At 42.0% G+C, this 24,241-nt stretch overlaps 1 protein-coding gene across 7 annotated transcripts in view; it reads right to left on the reverse strand.

The window, feature by feature from the left end:
- Positions 1 to 1,392: 1,392 nt before the first annotated feature.
- CAPRIN2 (caprin family member 2) overlaps positions 1,393 to 24,241 on the reverse strand; it is a 56,652-nt gene continuing 33,803 nt past the window's right edge. For 3 of the 7 annotated variants that reach the window (XM_075006584.1, XM_075006557.1, XM_075006533.1), the window contains 7 exons: positions 22,117 to 22,230; positions 20,864 to 21,016; positions 17,051 to 17,231; positions 8,583 to 8,762; positions 6,164 to 6,264; positions 4,431 to 4,497; positions 1,393 to 2,335 (listed from right to left, as the gene is read on the reverse strand). In XM_075006584.1, coding sequence (XP_074862685.1) covers positions 1,767 to 2,335; positions 4,431 to 4,497; positions 6,164 to 6,264; positions 8,583 to 8,762; positions 17,051 to 17,231; positions 20,864 to 21,016; positions 22,117 to 22,230 — 1,365 coding nt within the window. In that variant the 3' untranslated portion in view covers positions 1,393 to 1,766. Of the gene's footprint in view, positions 2,336 to 2,362; positions 3,240 to 4,430; positions 4,498 to 6,163; positions 6,265 to 8,582; positions 8,763 to 17,050; positions 17,232 to 20,863; positions 21,017 to 22,116; positions 22,231 to 24,241 lie in introns of those variants that run through there. The other 4 variants (XM_075006550.1, XM_075006541.1, XM_075006566.1 and 1 more) reach the window with 4 other exon arrangements.

Here is a 24,241-nt window from a genome sequence, read left to right on the forward strand (position 1 = left end):
CTTGCTGACAAGTACAGGGACTCAACAAGGAAAAATAGGCATTTGAGGTCTTGTGGCCTTGTGTTTTAGTACATTTACAATGCTGATAGAGCAACAGTGTAGAACTGAGCTAATAAAATTAACAGTTGAAATTGAACAAGCCCTAACTTCAGTTTCAATAAAGATTATGAACTATGACATCCTTTACTTGAGCCATCCCTAATCTATTCAGTTTGTAGTCTTAACTAGCAAGGGACTTGTACAGTAAACTGTCATATGCAGCAGGCCTAGGACACGGAGGCTACCAGATATTCAAATAGAAAGGTATAACATTAACCATAATTAGATATTAAATTTGTGGAGTACTTTAACAGTAGTATTGTACCCTAAATTTATACTGCATTTGTATGTGTCATTACACTGTACTTATGGAAAACTACTAAATTAACTTATGGTTAAAATGGTTGAGACTTTTAGGTGACAGAAGGGCAGATATGAAAGTTTACTATATATTGGTAAGAGTTTCAATTACTAAACTTGAGCATACCTCCATGCTTTTCACTTGCATAAAAATCAACTGTTATGGAATATATTCATTTGCATTGATAATCCAAACTGTTGAGTAGCTGAAAAGGCTTTTTTGAAAATCTTTACCCTGAACATATTTTGCTAACACGCAGGAGCTTGTGTCCATGCTAATGAGTGAAGCTCAACCAGTTGTACAAGTGTTGATTAGGGAAGACATCTTCCCATTTTAGAGAGACAGCATGTAGATACTAATGGTTTAGAAAGAAAATTTACTTGCAGAGCCAACTGGAATATGCAAATGCTACAAAATGTACCTCCCATGTTGGCATTAGATGAGGAAGACAACATGTGGAATTTACATCTGGAGAAAAATGTGAAGGGGTTTGGCACATGCTAGATGCTACAAAGTAGGCAAACCAACTGGAATGAGCATGCATGAAGAGACTCAAGAGAAACAGCTTTTTGAGAAATGGAGGATTAAGGAAGCCTGAAACAGATAACAGAACAGTATGAAATCAGACAGACAGTCTTCTGATTTTTGACCAAAAAGTTGAAGTGAACATCCATGGAAAAATGGAGGATATTACTAGATTACCTGGGATGTCTAAAATAAGCTTAAGAAAACAAACATTTAGATTGGAAAAAGTCTAGGAGTTGTGTAGTACTGTTGTAGTTAAGACATTACTTTGATTCACTTAGCACTGGAAACAGCAGAGGTCTGGATAACATGTGGTATTGGCAAGAGGAAGAAACAATGACAGTGACCTCTTCTATTTACAAAATTCACAATTCAAGTGCTGTTTCCTAAAATTCAGGATGAAGGGTAACTTTCACAATACAATGCAATATACTTCACACCACAAGCTAGTGGACCAAGTGTTTGGCTAGAGTAATATCAATAAAAACTCTATCTAGATTAATACTAAAATGCATATTAATTTGTTTTATTGAGGCACAGCAAGGCATTGTGAATAGCCCATACTTGAGGCAATCAGTAGTGTAGTAAGCTGAACATTACAGTGAAAGGATAAGTGCAAACAATATACATTCACAGCTTAACTAGCAAGGCTACATCACAATTGATAAAGTGCCAAATTAGTGCTGATTCAAGAACCCAATCCAGGATTTCACCTTGCAAAACAGGAATCATCTCCCACATATGGAACCATATTTCTATGAAATTGGTATTAAGTGCACAGCTAGTCTCCCCATCCCCCACCAATTTGTTTGGAGCAGCTTTTGTAAACATTACACTGATTTCAGTCTTGATACAGGAGGTACCCTGAAAAGGTAGAGTATTTCCAGCTACTTCCATAGATAGCACCCCGATGTAGACGTAACCAGATCTGATCCCCTTGGAAAAGCTGTAGCACAGCATGGTTGCTAGCTGTTTCATGGTCTGGAGCCCCATCATTTGCATATGCAGACACAAGGACTTCTTCATTCTTCATAAGGTTCACATAGAGTGGAACATTCACAGCCAGCTTCAGCATGTGGAAGATGAAGACATACGTGCCATTCACTGGACAATTAAACCTACCAAGCTGAATATCGAAAGTTTCTCCGAGGTTATTCAGTAGAAGGTCAAATACGATGGGCTGGTCTAGAGTTCCAGGGGCCAAGTTAGATGTTCTAGCAGCTGAAAAGGCAACTCTCATCTGCTGTGGCAGGGGATAAACATGCACTGGTAGTATGGTGGCAGCTTGGCTTGTCACTGGCATATCAACTGGAGTGATGCTGCGGGAGTCTCCCTGCCCAGAGTCCCCACTGTTAAAGGTTTCATTGTCTCGTTCTGGACTGCTCACCTGAGAAGAATCACTCCATCCTGCTGTTAAAGATCATTAGCAATAGTAAATGATTCTTGAAATTGGACAGAAGGCTTTTTCAAAGGGTGAAGACTTGAATGTTTATGGGGCTTTTTGCATGCAGACTTATTGTATATTACATAGACAGACACATACTGCAATTGTTACAAAAATAGTCAAAGGAGTCTTGTGGGAACAAACAAAAACTTTATTTGTTGTTAAAACTGTTTTGTGAAACAAGGACTCTGCATTCCTCACTAATCTTTCTCCATGGCCTAAGGAAATACGGCAGCAGCTACAAATAAACCTTTGGCTGAACTTGTGACAAATTTATTCCAAAACAGTGTACACCAACTGCTGAGTCAGAGAGGGGGGCATTAATTTTTCCTGATTAGCTGAACATCTTAAGGATTGGAGGATTATGGTTTCAGCAACAACCCTTCTCATGCTTTCAGGCTATATGAAGGCTTATTCTCGACAAATAAGGAATAAGCACTACTGTCAAGAATATTAGAAGTGCTTTAATCTGAAAATGAGGTATTCAAGTGCCTTTCTGTATACCAACAAAAAGGCAAAGCCACATTAACTGTTCATCTGAAAGCTTCCTAGCACTTGAAGTACACTAGAACATGACATACTAGCAGGTGTCAAACTAGTCACTTCAAATGTTCAAAGCAAGTTCTGTTTTTCTTACAAAAAAGACCTTAAAATGCTAGTTTTAGTATAGAAAAAACAAAGTTAGATCAACTTCATTAGTAACACTAATTTCAGTAGTACGTCTCAGTCCTCTGCTACAAGATTGAAGTTGAAAGGTTAAACGCAATCTGGTTCTCTCAGCTCCCTTCTTCTGAAGTACTCTACCATGAGTTCTACCTCAACTTCTAAATGATGAGCAATTATCTTCCTGTCTATTTTCTTGTCTGTAACCTAAAACACAAGAACTTTAGTACTAAGATCTAACCATGAATTTCCTAAAGTTGTGACATGGCAAAACTAGTTCCTATAATTAACAATTTGTTATAAAGGAAAATTAAGATTCTGGTCTGCAGCCCACCTCACTCCATTTCACGTGCAGCAGTAAAGCACGGCTCTCCTGCACTCACAGCAGGCTTACTTTCCCTCCCCGCATAATGTTCTCATTGGTAATTTTTGTTCTGCTACCAAATATGCAATTCATGCTCAAACAAAAAGATTTTAGGGACCATTAATGTAAAAACCTATTTGTTGACTGTTTATATTCCAGCCTGGAGAGAAGTTATGCTGCATCCAAAATTAGACAGCTTCACACTGAAAGCTATTTCATATAAGCAAAACCCCTGCCTAAGTTTAGGACCCTTATTTGCTAGATAGCAGGTCTACTGATGGGGGGGATCAGAGGGGGGTAGACGGGGCAAAGGTGGCAGTTGCCACCAGGCTCAGCCTTTCAAAAGGGCCTGAAGCGTCAACTGTTGCCACTGCCGAAACAGCAGTGGGTGGAGATCCAGGCCCCTTTGAATCACCCCAACAGTGCAGCTCTGGCTGTGTGCAGCCTGGAGGGAGTGGGTGGGGGAGGGGCATGGGGGGTTGGGCCAGCACCATAATCCCAGCAGTGCTGAGGGCTGAATGTCCTAGGACCCAGCCCTTCTGCCACCCAGCCATTTTCAGGTGCAGGAGTTGGCTCCCTCCCCACTTGCCCTGGGGCATCTGAGCAGCACTGCTGATAGCTTACCTGTGGACAGGGACAAACACAAAAAATTGTCTATACATACTTAGCTTATATTTCACTTAAGTTTTTGTTGGCCAGTTATCACATCATGATGCAAAACTGGCACCCTGTGTATATTTCTATTCATCTTACCAAAGAATATTTTCTATTTGTGTTAAAACTGTGGACTTAGACCTATGAGAGACTATTAGATCTGTCAGAACTAAATTCAGTTACAAAATCTTTAGAGCTTGCAGCAATTAGGCAGGGAGGACTGCTACACTGGTGATCCCAAAGTTCAGTACTCATTTAAAAATGGATTGCTGCTGTTCTTCAAGTTTGATATGTTTGTGATCCCTGTCTTTTTACCATCACTATTTCTAACATAACTATTTAATACTTTATGCACATAATTGGATCATTGTTAGTTTTACCTCTTGAGTTTGCTCGAGGACCACTAGTTACTCCTCCTCGCTTATAGCACTGCTGGTAATTAACATCCTAGAAGGAACAGAAGTACTAATCAGTTAGTACTCCTAACTGTTTTATGAATGGACTACTAACTAGGAAGTTTGCATTCTGTACCACATGCAACTAAACTCTAGTACACTTAGTTTTACATAAAATGCTAATTGCTTTCCATATGTCTAGAGGTTAAGTCAATACTGACATATCAACTTCCTGTTTGTGGAAACTCCAGCCCCCCACCCTATCCTTTAGATATTGCAGCATTCTTGAAACTTAGTACAAGCTCTCCTCATCCACTCAATAGCTTTTATAGCATAGGATCCACATGTATACCCATTATGCACCTTCAGCTTCTTAAACTTCAGAGGAACCCTTGACGTGTTCATCTGAACATTCTAGACAACAGAAGCTTGAACAAGTGTCTAATATAACCAGGACCCAACCCACAAGGTGATTTCAAATTATAGTCTTTCCATTTGCAGTTTGGAGTAGAGTCAAACTGGTGACATTTGTGAACAACCCCATGTAACACTATCAAAGATGACCAGTCAATGGTAGCCTCTGGTATAGCATATTACAATAATCTCATTTTAGGGCTCTAAGACCTTTATCAGGTCTCATTTACCAGAAGACTCAGCAGCTATGTGCACATTGAGTAACCAGTTTTGGTTACCAGCGCTCACAGGAAAGGAACGCAAAAGAAAGGATAATGGTATGGGCAGGAATACTTCCAAGCACAGGGAGCTAACATATTAAGTCTACCAGCCTTCTTCACTTTGGGAAAGCAAGTTGACTAAAATTCAATCTGGAGGAAGATAAACTGGTATGAGAATCCAGACTATTCTCTTCAAGCTGGAATTACGACATTAAGAGTTCTACAGTCCAAACTGAGCTGTCTTCCTGAGCCCCCTACACGCAGGGCCCTGAACAATAGAAACAGATGGTACATGACAACCACAGGAGGTTCTGTTTGATGTAACCTGAAAAATGGAAATATGCAATTTTACCCTCCCTCCCCTGGCAAAGGAGGTGAAATAAGGAAAAAGATTGCTAATAGATTTGTCAGTTTGTAGATACCAAAAGCATTTAGCCGTCTAGGAGGGAACAGACCATTCAATCTTCAGATTTTTAGAAAAAACAAAAAAAGACACAAACAAGGGGTCCTAGAAGAATTCTTCCACTTCAGCATGATGTTTGCACTTCATCAAGAAGGCAAATCTTGGACATTAGTAAGCCGTGATCAGATTGTTTTAAAAAGCACTTAAGGGGTCTCAAACACAAACTTAAAATAACATTGTGCAATGTACTACAAAATGTATTGTGCATCCTCAGGGACTTGACCAGATCCAAACCAGTCTATTTGCCAAACCATAGGTCAATATATCTAGCAGCATTACCAAACACTTCCATTGCTTACTGGGGTCTTAGACATTTAGGGGTAAAATCAGTGCTAAATAGCACAGAACAGAGCTGTAAACAAACTTCATGGGACTGTAGGAAATTTTGCCACCCCCATAAGTGGACATCTGATTAATTAAAATCATGACAGATCAGATTTCATAGTACAGGTTGAACTTTTCTAGTCCAGCATTCTATGGTGCAGCTACATCTGAACTGCCACTTCTAGTTTGTAGCCAAACCTTGGTAACTTCCCGCAAGACATAGGACACGTGAAAGCTACAAGAAAAGTAATCCTTACCCTTTGAACATACGGCATTCCAGGATAATCTCTACCAGTGAGCTGCAGCTGGCCATAGTTACCATTAGGTACTGATGGACATCCTCTATAAGCATCAAACCCTGCTCAAGAGAGAAAATTAAAATACCAAAGTCAGTCTATTACCAACATTCAAAGAACAACTTTCCTTTAGAAATTATCAGCATCAACTTTTTCAAAGAAGCATGTGCATGGACAATTTATCCCATATTTCAGAGTAGTGGTGTGTTTAGATAAAAACATGGCATAATCATTGCTGGCTAAATTATAGCTCAACAGCATTTTATTAGAACTCATTTATTCCAAACATGGTAGATCTTGTCTGCAAAAGTGCCTGACAATTACATTAGTGATGCAGTTTCTAAATTTATAAAAATGGCACCCAGAGATGAGTGTACTCTTAAGTCTCTGCCATAACAGTGATTAAGTATATTAGCTTGCATAAGATTAAGGACTTTAAAGCAATGCCCTTCAGACATGTCAGATGTAAGCACAAATGCTGTATTTTCCCCAGAATGAAGTATTGTAATTATAAGCTGGTGACAAGTCCTTACTTATTTTAGGCCCTGCTACAATGTGCAGTTTAATGCTCGCTTTATATAAGTATAGTAAGCTATTAGTACCAGTAACTAATGACACTTTCAGAGAGGGAGGGTTCAGACTCCGTAATGGAGGAAATGTAACCAATTTCTACTTGAGCAATTGAACAAAGTCCATCTAATCACAAACTGTAGACCATACTCTACCGCAGTGATTCTTAAGCTTGTTGGCCTCATGCCCCCTTTTTGATTTGAGAAACTCTCACCTCTATCATCCAATCCCCCCTTTTAACAAAAAATTCAATTTGTAATTTAAAATACAACACAACTTAGTATAAATTTAAAATTAAAATAAGCAAAGTTTTTTCTCAGCCCAAAAATTTAATTGGCAGTGGTCCCTAATCTTTCCACCCAGGATCACTTTTTAAAATGTCAGGGCCACCCTCAAGACCCTGGCCCCTTTCTTCAGGTGCTGCCCTCTCCATTCCCCTCTCCTATTTGCTGTCCCCAGCCCATACTCACTCTCACCAAGTTGAGACAGGCAGTACAGATTCTGGGGTGGGAAGGAGGGGAGAAGGGACTGCTGGCTCGGGGGGGCTCTCCAGGCTGGAGAATCTTGGGGTGCTGAGCAAGCCACAGGCTTGTGAATGTGAGGGTGCAGGAGTCAGAATGGGATGGATGAGGGGTTCAGGACAGATTTGTAGTGTCAAGTGTGCTGTAGTGTTCTGGCAGAAGGCAACTAGGGATGTGAGAGGCTCAGGACAGAGGGTTCCAGTGTGTGGGGATGCAAGGGTGTAATGATGCTGTGGCCAGATGGGGGCTTGGCAGCCAGGCTTTGTTTAAGTAAAAAATTACGTCCAACAGCATTACCTTTATTTATGGGATGGGCAGGAAACCTGTACTTGTGGGTGTCTGGGTAAGGGGAGGGGATAGTTCAGCTGGTATCTGGAGGTCCTGCAGCTGCATGCCAGGTCCAGGGTCTCGAATTGTGCACACTGCTTCCCCTCCCAAACAGCTGGTGTATTTCCCTCCTTCCACCTGCTGCCTTCCCGCACACAGCAGGGGGGGTTGGGAATCCCAGGTCCACCTCCACTCTAACTGCTCAGGCAGCACGCTCTGCTCCTTGCTCCCCACAGCAGCCACATGATGCCTGAGCAGTTGGGGTAGACCTGGGGATTCCCCCACCACCCTCTGCACAGGAAGGCAGCAGATGGAAAGAAGTTGCCAGTGGGTAACAGACCTGGATTTTGAGGCAACACGCTGGCTGTTTGGGGAGGGGGAGGGGGAAGTACTGCACACTTCCTAAGATGCCAGCTCTGACATGCAGCTGCAAGACTTGCCCCCCATGGTGCAGAAACCTGGCACTACCTCCATTTTTGCAGGAGGTAACCCCACAATGGGCTCCTTCTGGGGGTATGGGGTGGTGGGAGGGCTGGGCTGCTTTCATGCCCTCCCTGGAATTTCTTCACCCCCCTCAATTTGGGAGCCTATGCTCTACAGAAAAGTGGTCAAATGTCAACCATTGTCCCAAACTGCCTCCTCAAGCCCTCCACGAGCTTTTCCCTGCTCTGCCCCCCCCACCCCCGACTTGAAAGTAGTTCTGTTTACTACCCATTTAGAGGGGTCCCAAGGAGACTTGAGTGTGCACAGGCCATTGAGTCCCTCTTACAAGCTCCCTGCAGCAGTTTATAGTAGTTGGCAAAGGAGCATTTGTATTTCATACACAGTATGTTACCCTTTCCCAATGTCAACTCTGCTAGCTCTTAGGGTTCATGCATGGTAGAATCTGCCACAAGAGCTCCAGCCCCTCCTACAGCTAGAGCTGATGTCACAGGGCACTGGTGAAGCATGTGCAAGTATACCTTTGTATGCACCAGGGGAACGATATGAATTGGTCAGTGATCTCCCACCTCTGGCAGATCCTCTAATAGATCCACGACTATTGAGATACGGCTGAGTGGGTCTTGGTAAGACATTAGCCTGTGCTGGATAAAAAGCAAGGCTACCATTGCTTACAGGAACAGCTCCATCAGGTTGATAAACTGTTTTAGAAAGGAAAATTTAAAAACATTAGACAACTGAATACAGGTAAGTTATTTCAGCATTGAAATCATTGTTCAAAGCTCTAAATTCAGTAGATTTACAGCATTTCCTGCACTAAAACCATGTTCCTCCACTTGTCCAACACGAAGTTTTTGAATCACACCTTTCACTATTGAACAGAATTGATGCACAAAGCAGAAGAGAGTTGCAAAGAGGTATCACTAATGAAGCTCCTTAGTTCAACCAGATTCTTCTAGGAATTATGGAGAGATTATGGTCAGGTCTTTTCAAACTGTCTTGCTATGTGTCTTCTGTGACAAGCCAAGACATGACTAGGCCTTATGGGGTGAGGGGGGAGGAGGAAGGGGAACTCAAATTGACATTTTCCTATCAACTCATTTCCATTTATTGTAGAAGTTGCAACAAACTCAGGTGACCAAAAGAATTGGCAAAGTCCCACTGTCCCACAATGATTTATGTGCAAGACAGGAATAGCTTCTGTGATTAGTGATTCTACATTATGAAACTTTACAGTCTTTGCCTAGTTTAGAGGTTGAAAGTTGTAAAATGATTTGGCTTGGTCTGAGGGAGAGTTTAACCTTTAGCTACTTCTCTGCATAGAAGATTCTCATATTCCTGTTTGGGTCTTTGTATACACAATAAGCTTACAATTGCAGCTGCCATGGTACCTCTGTCCAGTTTTAGATTAATCTTTAAGCAACTAGAATTAAGGTAATTACTAAAAGCCTTTAATCAACTTTCTAATGGGCAACTGTCCCATGCTTATAATGCATTATGAGGAATTTGCTAACTGGAACGTTCCCAGAGAGGTAGCAGTGTTCGTTTACCTTCAAAACCAAAAAGCAGTCATGCAGCACTTTAAAGTGCTACACAACTGCTTTTTAGTTTTATGTTAACTGGAACATGTTAGAAGAAATTGAGACTTTGAAATAAGGCTCTAATGGCCATAGTAAATAGCACCCCAAACTATTGTAATATTCATTCGGAAGTACATTCAACTAAAATTTGTATAACCAATAGCCTCTAGCAAGATAATTTATTGTGTCAGTGTTTTAAATGAACCTCTTTATAAAAAAAATGAAGCAAAAATTTGAAAGTGGTGAAAGTAAGAGATGGCAAAAGCAACTGACTGAATCAGCAGTTATTTAAACATCATTTCTCATAGAAAAGATGCAGCCATTAGACTGACCATACTGACAGTGACACTTCCAGTTCTGCTGAAAACTTGGTACCCACAAATGACATTTCAATGCTACTACCTCAAAATGAGATCATTAATCAGACACAAATGCCAACCGTAGCAATAAATGTAGAACTGACACTTGATTTAGAGGCTGTGCAGGCAGAAAATGAGGACTGCAGAGATGCTGCTGCACAGCAAGACCAAGAAGCTATGACTAGCACAGGACAGTGACAGAATCTTATATTGACTTCTTGACACAAACTGATAACTGGAAAAAGCCTTCTTGAGTGCATATTTAGTGTCACTCTTTCCGAGCAGAGATTGGCTTTGATTCTAGTCAACATATCAGTGACCCTACAAACAGAAGTTTTCTTGGTATACTTGAGCATCTTAGCAAGTATGACCCACTATTTAAAATCAGGCCATACTAAGTATGTTTGAATCATAAGAGCGGAAAACATATGCAAGTCCACTACCTACCAGAATACAAAGTTTGAGCAGCGTAGGACATTTGTGTAAACAATTCTTGGAGCTTCAACATGCAAAAGCACTTCTCAATCATGGATGCAACTCCAGATTGTTCTCAAAAGAACAGATGACCTTGACTGTTTGACCTTACCGCAATTTTAGCAGAAAAGTTTCAGCTGAAGATTCACTGTTTAATAATTTCACAAGAAAAAAAAAAGCAATCACTGCTCACATTAGAAATTCTGGAAGGATTCAATTTAAATTTTCATGCCTGCACTGGCCAATCTGTTGACAGATCCAATATGGCTGGGAAGTACAGTATGGGAAAAGCAGTCCTTGAGCAAACTCCAAAACTATCGTACAGTTTTGACAACCACATTAAATTTTGTCAATGTTCACTGCACTAAATTGTGCAAGGAAGCAGAGAGACATTTCAGAATGATCCAGCAATTGTACCACCTCTTTAGCAGCAGTCCTCAAAAGTGGGAAGTTTTGTAGCAACATCTTCCCATTTCCCTTCATGGCAGGTCAATGAGATACGTCAGCACATATTGACGGCATTAATTCAGTTGCCCAGCATTTGGGCTCTGAGAACGGCTTTAAGTAAACTCAAGTTTCACAGCAAAAGCCTGCACTGAGCTTTAGACCTAGTCTACAACAGGAGATAGCTTATGAAGTCTCAGACCCTTAAATTCAACTATCCATTTACACCCCGGCACTCAATGTCAATTTTTAATGAGTTTAAACCCCAACTTTGTACTACTGACTCCCCTCCCCCCACTGACTCAAAATGTCAAGTTTACAATGTTGAACTATACAAGTGGAGATGGCAGCATTAAAGTTGATTAGCCTTCAAAAGTGTCCCACAGGGCCCCTCAAGGTGTCCTTTCAGGTCATCACTCCACCTGCACTGCTCTCCAGGGGAGCCAGAAGTAGGTGACAGGAAGCAGCAGTCAGCCTGGGAATTTTGATTCATATTGCCTTTCCTCTCTGGCCATCACAGCAAACAGACATGTGTCTCACATCTCTGCAACACACTTGGTGGCCATGAGTTCCCAAGATCACAAAAGAGCCCCCGTATGAAGCCATCAAGAGATCTTGAACCTCATTTCAGTGGGGTTGAGGTAGGGGGAAGCAGCTAGTTTCCAGTGTAAAGTCAGCAAAAGGAATGCTGATCTTCATGGTAAAATATTGCAAGGCATGGTTGAGAAAGGTTAGAGCAGGGACACTCAGTGTTGTGTTAAGATCAAGCTGACAGAGTGACCAGAAATGCAGGCAAGCCAACAGTGTCTGGGGCATCTCCCCAGAAATACTGATGCTACAGTGAGCTTCATGCTATTCTGGGGCAGAGGCAACTTCTTCCCCCAGAAGATGACAACCACCATGAAAAGTGTTCCCTGAAGTGAGGAAGGATGTCCTAATGTGGAAATGGTGGACAATAGCATGGTCCATTCCAGCATATAAGTATATCCTGAAAGCCAGGAGTATTCCCCTCCCCAAGCTAGAGCCTGGGGAGCCCATCCCTTTAACTTCAGAAGCAAACCAGAATGCAGGAGAGGGCACTTCTGGTTAGTATGCTTCCCCCCCCCCACCACCACCGATAATAGTATGTTGCCATTGTGGTATGGAGGGTCTATGCCCCTTTACCTTAGAGCTTAATGTTGGAGGGGGTGGAGTGCAGCTCTTGTTTCATTGAGGGTCTTAGGCACTTGTGGATTCCCTTTGAGATTTTTGGCAAGGCCCGACTTGCCCCTGCTCCATGGTAAGACATCTTACCACACCAAGCCACCCACAAGTGATCTGGAAGCATGGCCCCACAGAGCATTCTTGCAATTTTCCAACATGCTACCCAGACAGAACCACCTTTCCTTACCCCTTTTTCCTTACTCTGAGGCTGATGTCTTGTTTGGCAACCTAGAACACCTGGGAAGTTTGAGGGGTTTTTTTTGCCTGGAGCAGCCACTTTAAAGTCCAGGAGGCGATTTAAGTGGCACCTCATCCAGGCAATCCCCCATCCCCTGCCACAGTCTGGTGGGTGATCAGATCATCCCCTGGTTCACATGAGCACCCACCAAGACAAGAGTAGCATTTTCTTCATTGAGGTCTAAGCAGGTCAGAAGGCACCTGAACCTGGCATTTAAATGGCCAAAGGAACAGTCTACCACCATTCTGCACCTGGCTCAGTCTGCAGCTAAAGAGCTCCTTAATGGAGCCCAGGGCACCTGTGTAGGGCTTCATGAGCCAATGAAGCAAGGGGTAGGCAGGGTCCCCCAAAATCACTATGGACATTTCCACAGCATAGAATCATTGAACACCAGGACTGGAAGGGACCTCAACAGGCCATCGAGTCCAGCCCCCTGCCCTAATGGCAGGACCAAGTACTGTCTACACCATCCCTGATAAAGATCTCCAGCAATGGAGATTCCACAACCTCCCTTGGCAATTTATTCCACTGTTTGACCACCCTGACAGTTAGGAACTTTCCTGATGTCCAACCTAAACCTCCCTTGCTGCTGTTTAAGTCCATTGCCTCTTGTTTATCCTCAGAGGCCAAGAAGGATAAGTTCTCCCTCCTCCTCATGACACCCGTTTAGATAGCTGAAAACCGCTATCATGTCTCCCCTCAGTCTTCTTTGCCAAACTAAACAGGCCCAGTTTTCAGCCTCTCTTCATAGGTCACATTCTCTAGACCTTTAATCATTGTCACTCTTCTCTGGACCCTTTCTAATTTCTCCACATCTTTCTTGAACTGCGGTGACCAGAACTGGACACAATACTCCAGCTGAGGCCTAACCAGTGCAGAATAGAGCGGAAGAATGGTAGTTTTCTGGTTTGGGAAGAAAGTTACCCTCTAGAGCTTTTTAAAGAGACTAGAATTCCTGAAGATTAGCACATCATGCACCCCTCCCAACCACACCAACTTGATGTTGGTGTAATGACCTTTGTCATCCTGCAAAATGCCAGGTTGATTTATTGCGAAGCCTGAAGGTCTGGTGCTGGGATCTGCCCCACCTCAGTTGGGGAAAGCCCATGGCAACAAATCCATCCACTATCTCCTGCATATTCCTGAGTCACTGTCTTCCACAGGAGAAGGCTGTTAATCACCACGGCTAGACGACAACAGCCCCCACCATCGATACGCCCACTCCAAATTTATTTCCCCACTGACTGGTAGCTATCTGGCATTGCAAGTTTCCAAAGAGCAATTGCCACATGGTTCTCAGCCCTCAAAGCAGGTCTCATTTTGGTATTACTGCACTTCAGGGCAGAAGACAGCAGTTCACAGTTCCGTGAAAGTTGCCTTATGCATGCAGAAGTGTCACAGCCACTGCCAGCCATCCTGTGATGGCAAAATGCAATCCCACCAGTCTGCACTGGTTTTGCTGTTCCAGAACCTGTGCTCCATGATGTCCTGCGACATCAGTGCTGCTGGAAACTCTGCAGTTCTTCCATCCAGAGCTTCACATCTGTCAATGCCCCTGGCAGCAATGCACTTTTACTGCATGAGCATTAGGTTCAGAAAACGCTGCAGAGTGGGAGCTCGGCACAAAATACTGCAAACTTTCAAGCATACTAGGATCCATGTTCGTGTCTGTAATGGCAGCTGGAGTCAATACAAAAAGCATAAAAATGCCATTTTTCCCCAGCCAGAAAGTGGGAAGCGAGAGAAATGCTTTCTGGGATGACCTCAGAAACCCAGAGCCACTTGCAACTCCTCTCCATCCACAAGACTGGCACAAAATCCCAAAATGCAACAGGGCTGCAGGAAGAGAAGTGCCCACAATATATTGCTTTGGCCTGTATTAGGCAAACTTGTGGGGAGACACTATCAACTTTCAAAGATGTTAAGGACACAACCTTGACTTCATAAAAACCCAGCATTAAAAAATAATCAGCTAAACAAATTTGATGTTATTCCCAAGTATAGACATACCCGAAGGCAATTCAGAAGTACACCTCCAAATCTGAATGCATTTTAATGGTCCATGTGGATGAAACACCTAAAAATGACCCATGAAACTATTTTTGAAGTTAAGCATGTCATGCTACATTAGATGTTGAGGTATAATATTTGACTAAGAAATTGTTCAAAGCTTCACAATTGATGGATGCAATCCTTGGAGTCCAGATCAGTAGCAAAGGATGATGACATTTCATCTGAGTTTTTGCACCAGTCACAGCCCCATGTCTCAATCTGATGCAGAAAAGGCATCAAGTTGATTGTTACTGACACCATCAAATCTGGTTTTACACATGAATTTAAGTCACTAACAGATTTGCACCCTTTTTGGATTCCCCTGCAACGTCAGAGAATTAAGTGATAAAGATCTTTATTCAGTGACTGAACAGTTGCAGAGAGGTACAAGAATAAAATTTGAAGACATTTGACTAGATCATGGGTCAGCAGCCTTTCCAAGGCAGTGTGCCAAAATTTGCCCTCTATGTACTGTCCAAGTACAGGCGATACTTAGTCATTAGTAGTCCTGCTTACAGCTTCATTCATTCAGATGCAGGGCTTTACCATTTTAGGTGGTGGTTGGCAGCATTAGCTGGTCTTTTGTTAATCCACTTGTGACATGGCTTTGAGCAAGCTCCTGGCTGCATGGGGAGGAGGACAAGGGCCAAGCATCCACCTCCTGTGTGGATAGAAAAAGCTCACGTGCCACTATTGACACCTGTGCCAGAACTGTTTACCTCTAGCCTAGATGGCTTTCCTGAAACACATACATTCTACCAAGTTTAAATCTGACTGCAAGCCACAAACTATTAAGAAATATTTGATCTCTGCCTGTCAACTTTATTCCTAATACCACCACTGCATCACTTATTTTTTGTAAGTCTCCCTGCATCAGTGGCTTCAGATGAATGTACATTCAAGGTGTTAACACAAGTTAAGAATGATCATTATTCCACAATGGGACAAGAGCATTTGAATGGACTTGCAACGCTTAATATTAACAGTGATGTTGCACATAATAGATTTTCCTTCACTACAAAACACGTTTGCACACAAAGCCAGAAAAGCATTCCTAAAAGAATATTTTTGCTTCCAGTGCACACCTCATTTTTCAAGTTGATGACATAAGTGTCTCAAGAATTCGTTTATATATTCTCTCAGTATGACCTTGTGGATGAAATGGGAGATACCTCAGCAGCATAACAAATGGGCTCCTGATTTGCCTTTGAATTTAGTGATCCTTCTGTTTATACCTGAAATTTAAAAATCTCTCAGCTCAGACTTGCCTCAGTTGGGATTTGGGCTTTCAAAAGCATCCTACCAAGGACTGAGCAACTCCCTCTTCATCACTACTTAAATACAATACAGAAAATCTTGTTACATTTATCTTGTAAGACAAAATCTTTACAGGATAAATTCACTAACAAATGAGATTTTCATAACAGATCAAATTGATATTCCATGCATTTTCTACATTTTACAAACAGCTTGCCTGTTTAATATATGCCCTGACAGACTTAGCAAGTAGCCTCACTGCTAGGTAGCTCTGTTTTAAAGTTAGACTAGATTATAACCTATTCACTCAAAATATATGTAAACCGAGATCAGCACGAAGTTCTTTATGCTAAGATTTTCCTGCAAGTACTTTTCAAAGCTACCACATTGTCACTCTGCACTTGCACTTACATCATGGGACAGCGATCAATCTGCCTAGCTCAAACCCCTCTAAAGCAGCAGGTTAATGCAAAATCCCCCCCACATTCCCCATTCACTTTCTGCCACTGTTTCCAGGACCTCTCCAGCTAATGAGTAGTTGAAGAGTTCCCTGAACAAGCATGCTACAAAGTCAAAGATTTGTTCCAAAAACATTGAGAATATAAATTTAATCTAGAAGATTAAAGCCTCCATTTTAGAGCTAAATGGAGGTTAGATAGAAATCCGATGACATAGGTAAAATATACTATAATTACCAATTTGTACAGTACTACCGCACAAAATTGAAGGCATTTCAAAGTTAGAAACAAATACTGCAAACTGACAAAAAAAAGTGTTCCTGTTCAACTCTGGACTTCAGACAGACTGGTTTTAACTACATTTTCATCACTACCCACAAAATTCTTTTACTGCAAATACCAGTCCTTGGTGGCTAGATCTGCTGACTGTGAAGTGCCCTTTTTCAATTACATGCAATCACTGAGCTCAAGTTACATCTGCAACTAGTGCATACATGCAGGTGCACTGTCAAATAGAACAGTACACTTCAGGAAAACACTCAATAGATCACCCTGAAGTGCAATTCTACTCAAAGAAGAGACCACCAAAATAGTAGTTTGGTCTCACTTGATTTTGGGAAATTTATTTTGAAGTTTGTAGGGTTAGCAATCAATCTGTAAAACAAACTGGCTCTTGGGATTGAAAGCCTGGATAGGTACTCTTCAGAGGGAGTCATTTGGACCTATTAAGGGCAGCAATACCTATGCAACTACACGGACTTAACTGAATAAAATGCATTTTAATCTGTGTCGTCTCTGCAAGGGATAACTACACTAAGAAATAAAGATTCAGGAGCAAATGTAAGTGCCTATCAAAATGACACTTCACTCTAATAATTTAGAGTAGTACTTTAAAGATACAGCCATGAACAAAATTTTCCTTACCTGTTGGCAAAGTTTCTTGTGAAAGAGAATTTTGCTCTGCAACATGAGTGGCCTGTAATTGGCATTGAGGAGGAGTTTGTGTACTTGCTGTAGAAAAATTCTGGTTATATCCTGCAGAGTATGAGTCCTCTTTTATTTCCTGCTCTTTGCGTGGAGGTAGGGGTGCATTTACTTTAAATACCTAGAGAGAAAAGAAAAGCATGTTTTATGTAAGTCACCATTCATACTGCAGTAGCACCTAAAGACACTATGTTCAGGGCCTAATTATGTCATACCCCTACATATCTACATTAGGTTAGCATTCATGCCTTGAAGGATAGAGTCCATTCAGATTAAGTGTGGGAGAGAGTTCATCCCATATTAGAAACAGGAATTAGAGGCAAAGTGGCTATACCAGACCCCATCCCAGCCACAGCCCGTCAGCTTTGACTTCAGCTCAAATCTCCAAGCCCTAATCCAGTGCCTTAGGCAAGCCCCCTGCCCTGACCACACCTTCAGATGCCAGACAATCACAATTAAGACTTAGCTATTGCTGGAAACAGCCTTTTACCAACTCAGACCCAAATCCTGGCTCAGAAATAGTCACAACTGGGATTCTCATTACCAGGGGATAGAATTTTCAGTTGGAAACAAGCTCTGGGGAGCTAACTACCTCTCCCTCCCCAACACAATTTTCTGGTGCCATTTTTACTATACATACTCTTCCAAGGAGAGGCTGTTAAGAAAACAGCTCAGAAGAGAATTGCTACAAACACAAGCTGTTGGATGGGTAGTATCAGTTCTTAGAACACATTTTAGGATAGTGTATGGACAAGTTCAGAAACGTAAAAGGATAATTTGTTTTGTTTTCAGCTATGTTAGTAGCTTAAACATTACTAGTGGCTGTAGAGTGGTCAAGTACTGCAAGGATCTTTGTTACCTTGTAGGTGAGGCAAGAAATTTAGATATGTACCCAACCAGGCAAGCAGTTCCTCTTCTATCTTTAACTGCAGATCACATACTAGGGTAACCATTTATTTTATGGTATACTGACAGATATACTCAAATACCTGCAGACACTTGACTGAAGGCAAGCAATGCAGTCTGCTTGAGAAAGCAAACCACTCTGCCATCTGTGACATCACTATATTTTGGCACTATACAATTAGAATTCTGGGATGAAGCCCGCTATTAGAAATAAAATAATTTGCAAATAGAGTAATAATCCACAGGAAAAGCAGTAAGTCTTATTTCATGGATTATCTAACTCCACAAGCTGTTGCAATGGCAGATTCTCAGCCACCAGAAACCAAAGTCTAGCTCAGAAGGACAATGCAATGTGAAATCTAAGCCATCTGCTCATCTTGGGCATCAGAATTCAGGCCACATCAAGAGTTTAAGGGTCTCATACTTCTCTCAAAGGCTGCAAAATCAAGGCAATCGTAGTAATGGACAACGGGTTGCTGCCTGAAGCAAGACTATTTCCTTCTTTGTGTTAGAATGCAGAGTTCAACAGAAGTTACCCTGTTGTCCTTTAGTGAAGGGAGGACCTTTATTTTGAAGCCAAAAACCAAAGAGAGAAGCTCATTTTTTCTCAGAAGGGAAGATCTTTCCAGTTTCTCTCCCTTGAAGTTGTGGGAGAAGAATCTAGGGGAAGCACCTCATTGCCTTGCCAGAATCTGAGGCTGCACTAGATGACCTGACTGGGTTGAGCAATAGTGCCCCTTTCAAAATAGGGAATCTAACCCTGGAAGGGGAATAAGATGTAGGCTTACATGAAAACTGCTGTACAGTCTACAGCATGTCGTGATAATACAAATTTAAGTGCTGGGATGGGTAACAAGGGGTAGCAGGAGGGATTTTTGCTGTTAGCTCAAGGTAGTTTCCTGAGTTTCCTGACTGGGCCTTCCCCTGAATTTATGATCAACTCCTACTCTTCCCACTTTGGGTAGCAGAGAACAGGTAGAATTCCCCCTCCCCAACCACCACCAACAGAGGCCTTTGGGACTACATCCTAGACATCCTTCTTACACTATCCAAGAGCATAAAGGGTGGAACAGGCCCAACCATTCCTTAAGTCCCTTCTTTCCTCCTATGGTAGTGCTATAGAACCCCTGCATTTTCTTGTTCCCCTTTTCTGCAATACACTGCTATTAGTGGATTTTTTTGGGTGGGGGGGCAGTGGGTGAGATTGTCAGATACTTTTAGGTTAAATGCTCCCAATCCCAAAGAGGGTCTGTATGGTGGACAAAAATCCTTGTAATTTGCTTCTTGTTTTACATTTAGCTGCAACTTAATGCCTATTTTGCCCAGAAGACTAATACATTACTGAGTGTCTGTATGTATGCCTTCTCTGAATTGACTCAATGCTGAAGAGGCCTGCATAAAAATTGTTCCTGCTGGAGCATTCTGTGCAAGCTTGCTCATGTATCGGAAGGAAGGATACTGCTGTATTCTTTCAGTAACCCTTCCCTTAAACCCCCATCAAAGTATGAAAAGGAATGATCTGAGGTACATAAAGAATCCATGTGAACAGTTATTTGAAGAAATATGCCTTTCAATGGGCATCTCCAGCTTTTCTTCCCCTTATATGGTTTAGTTACATCTGTCTTTCCCAGCAAGATGCAGTCAGAACAGACTCCTAGGGCTTGTCTCCTGTGGATTTTCCCCCACTGGAGACAGCTATTTTCTGAAAATCTCCAAAGCCTTCATGCAGCCAAGCAGGATAATGTGAGATGGGAGGGCTTTTCCCCTTGAAATAATTACTCCAACTCTGAATTACTTTTGCCCCACCTCTCCCCCGCCAACCTTTCAAGGTCAAACACAAGTGTGACCAAAGCACTGCTATTATTGGCTCATATGAAGGCTCTGGCTGTGAACTGCAGCTGTAAACGAGTGCTCCCTTTTGCAATGCTGTGGTTGTGTGAATATGATTCTCCAAAGTGTTTAAGACTTTAGAATGAACATCAAAAAACCTGCTGTGTACACATAGCCCTAGTCAAATGAAAACAGGACCAAATCCTTAATCTTTAGGATGGCTGGACATAGCTCAGTTAACTATAAAACCCATTACCATCTGGGATGGTCAGGAATTCAGGTTAACCTTAGAGAACATGCCAACTCATGATTTGCAAGCAATCCCCATTGGTACTTTCAGAAGCTCAACTGTTATGTCTAGCCTTTCAACTGTTGAAAGGTTACAAACAAGGGGTCCTGACAAAAAGGAATTGAAATATCAGCAGATTGGATTAGAAACTAGCATATTAGGAATTCAGTCACCTGCAACTGCTAGCCTATTAAAACAGAATGTGACCATTAATAAGATGTAGTGCTAGATTTTGACGAAGACAAGTGCTGAGAGCTTCTCAGCTCAGAGACAGCCCACTAAGGAAGCACAGACTGAAAGAGCAGACAAAATTCAAGAGTAGACTTTGATATTGGCAGGTCCTCAGTTACAGTATACACCATATAGTTTTGTGCTAGAAACATAGGAGGTTATGTCTACACTAGACATAGCTAAAATTGCATATCAGCAGTTAACTATGCCAGTATTGTAGCTAAACATTGACTTCCAACTGTCAACATGGAAGGCTGATGGCAAGGATTAAAGAAGGCAATGGAAGAAACTCCCACTTGCAAGGAGTTCTGGGGTTGACTTTGACCCTGGAAAGCACTGTCTTGTGCAAGCATGAAACAGAACCCTGGAAGGGTGACACTAAATGGGGGTCACTTGTGCAGACGTAGAGATAGACTAACAGTTTTAAGGCTAAAGTAATCTGTAAACAAATACATGGATTACCTTTCCCATTTAAGCTCTACAACAGTTATACTTACAGTCTGCATAGCCTGAAAGGGAGCTGCATTTATGGTAACAGAACTGCTGCTGGCTGGAGGAGACTGAAAGGTTTGCCCAGGTGGTACTGGTGCCATGGAAGTGCTTGAAGTAGGCAGTGGTGACTGTGGCTCTCTCGGTCGGGGAAGAGTTGTCTAAGGAAGTAACAAATAGATGAGGTCACCTGACAGTTAGACAGTAACAAGCTAGTTTGTTCTAGACCGTCAAAATCAGTTCACAGAATGACCTTTGGACACAAGGCAACAGCTTATGCTTACAGTTTCAAATCTTGCTGTTTCCACAGCAACCAGTACCTTTACTGGATTCTGTTAAGTGGAACGTGTCCATGAACTGCAGACATACAATACTTCAGTCATAATTCCTTACAACATAAAGCTGTGAAGCATCTGCTGTTGTACAAGATTTCATTATTTCTCAATGTGAAAAGTAGTTACTCAATCCCACAAATATGGTGAATCATTTGCCACCAGGAAAGTTCCATGATTTATCAAAGTAGACAATAGTACAGCATTGAAACAGTTTGCAGTCAATTCAGCACCACATCAATGCCCATGTGCAAGTACATTAATGCTATTGTGTCTAAGTTGCACAGTCCAATGCTAAAATGAAGCATGCTCTAATCAGCACAGAAAATGGTTAGACAGCATATTCAGCCATTGTAGATAGGAAAGACTAACTTACCTCTAACTCCTTGCTGAGCATAAATGTTAAGTGGTGCAGGAATTCTGGGGAGCAGGGAGAATGGGGCACCAGCCACATATCCTGGTGCACCCTTCATCTATGACCCTCCCCTCTCACCTCTTCCCAGGACAGCAACACACCACTTCCAGTGGATGTGCAGCAAACTACTCCCTGGAGGGCCCTGGCCTAGGAGTTAGTGCTTTTGGGCCACACTGCTCCAAGGAGGCAGAACCACTTGGACTCACATCAGGAGTGCTGCACTGACTGTACAGGCAGGGCCAGACATGGGGGTATGTATGTGGATCCCCATGCACCCCCAGGCATCACCTCAGATGCACTGTTGTGCCTTAAATATCGAGTCTGTTCTGGTAGGTCTATGATCTGAAGTGGGTCTGTCCCATGAAAGCTCATCAGCTAATTTCGTTGGTCTTTGAAGTGCTACTGGACTGCTTTTGTATTGAGCCTATGTATTTAATGAGAACGTGAAACTTAGCTTGAAAAGCCTGTCAAAATTAACAACGTAAAACTAAGTTTTCATGTATGGTTAACTCACCTGGGCAATTTCAATCTTTTTGGCTATTACTGGCTCAGATGTGCCTGGGCTTGTCTCATAAGGTGGCTGTGATGAAGCATAATTCTCATTTTCCTGAGAAAGCGGTTCGGATGCCTGAAAGGACAAAAATCTTGACAGATGCAACTTAGGTACCAGTACAGTGTGGCAGAAATAGCCAAGTATATAGTTTGAAAAGGGCCTGTAATAAGATTGTGTTGATGCATTCACTTTGGATCTGTTGTGAATACTGACCTAGATCTTTCACAAGACTAAGTGTATATTTTAGAAGATTTACACTAAGCTTGCTTAATGTTTGAAATCTTCAAATATTGACTCTGTGGTATGTTTACTATAGGTGTCCCAAACAGACCCTTAATTTTAGGCAACAAACCAAATCATTTAGGCTGATGTTTTCCATGCTAGGCTGAATAGTTTGGAAATTCAGGCATAATCAGTTACCAAATAGAATAAGGGGAACGTTTTGCAATGCTGAAGTTCTCAACTTTAGCACCCCTATTTGGAGCATGACTATGACAGTCCATTTTGGCCAAACATCAGGAATGTGCCTTTTGCTGTTCATTAATGATCCAAATTGTGCCCAAGTTACAAAGCTTTAGAACTGCAGTGTTAAAGTGTTGAGTAAAGACTTCACAGTTCAACAATTAAGACCTCCTAAGATTCCAGTCGCATGGAGCTATACTGCATACCTTAAACTCCTGCCTGTTCTAGACTAATGAGACTCAAAGATACTGAGCATATTCCCCTTAAGACTTGAGCTCTCAGGGTGCCAGTCTCCTGTGCTGTCACTGACCACCACCTCCCTCACTTGCTGCTGCTACACAGTAGAAGAATGCAACCTGACTTGAATAGTGAGAGGGCAAGACCCAAAGCAGGGGAAGAGTATATTAAGACAAGGGAGGTGGTAGGAAGGAGAACCTGGATTGATTGTGCAATGAGAAGCAGCAACAGAGGAAAATGGGAGCATGGTGGGGAAGAGACTGAGATGACAGGAGGGGAGGCTAGCACAAGCTGAAGGATCCTTTTACTAGGAAGTCAGAAGGTAAGGAGGATCAAGTGGGACAAGGAATCAGGGATGTAGATGAGTATACTTGGATGCAAAGAGTCAACACCTTGGGTAACAAGTAGAAAAGTGACCCATTATGGCACACCTCTAAGCTCGTAATGGAACATAAGACTGTCAAATCTCACTCCCTTGACCTCAAATATCCATGGAAAAGCCTATAGAAAATTGTGCACCTCATTCTCCTTTAGTGATGCCTACTACTGCTAGTAAACTCTGTAGACTATCCGTCTGTTAGCTGAAGATGCAGAGTTCAGTGTGGCAAATCTAAAGATTGGAACCCTCATGAAAAGCCATGCTGGCATCCCTAAAATGCCACTGATGGTATGTGTTCAGTTTGCTTTTTTTTTTATAAAAGCAAAAGCATAGAAAAAATTACAAAGTAGGTTAAAATGGAGGTTGCAAAGTAAAGCACTCAAAATGCCAGAATTAGGATTATGCAAGCATGGTGCATACATAAATTATGTGTTTAATTATTCTCCCCTCCCCCCCAGCCCAATGGACTTCTACCTTGTAGACTGAACAAGGCAAATCATTGTGAAGATAAAATCAGGGCTTCGTAGTGAGTACTACTGTCTCAGACACTTGCCTCATTTGTCACATCAGAAGTGTAGTGAAATGAGCCATGAAACTGCAGATAAAGGATGGTTTCATGGTTAAGGCAACTGAATGCTGCCATGGAGAAGTGGATGTTATTCCTGCCTCTGCCAGAATTACATCATGCCAGATAAATACAAAAAATTAAAAAAAGTCAAGCTTAATCACAAGTTTTGCCTTGAATTGGGATCCTCATTCTCTGTAGACCTGACACGAAACCAAGATCACTGATTTGTAGAACAGCTGAGCACTCAATGAAAGTAGATGGAATCTGGTCCTTCAAAGTGCTATATACTGCCAAATACTCAGAAACAGGTTCTAGGGGTCTCAAAGTGTAGGGCCAAACTTAGAGGATCAGAGCAGGTTACTCAATTCCAATGTCAAATCAGTCCTACTGTATGGATCAGAAACTTGTAGAACAAAGACTGTCAAAAAAAAAATCCAGAT

The sequence above is a fragment of the Carettochelys insculpta genome, chromosome 1 (genome assembly GCF_033958435.1).
Source record: "Carettochelys insculpta isolate YL-2023 chromosome 1, ASM3395843v1, whole genome shotgun sequence".
Classification (NCBI taxonomy): domain Eukaryota; kingdom Metazoa; phylum Chordata; order Testudines; family Carettochelyidae; genus Carettochelys; species Carettochelys insculpta.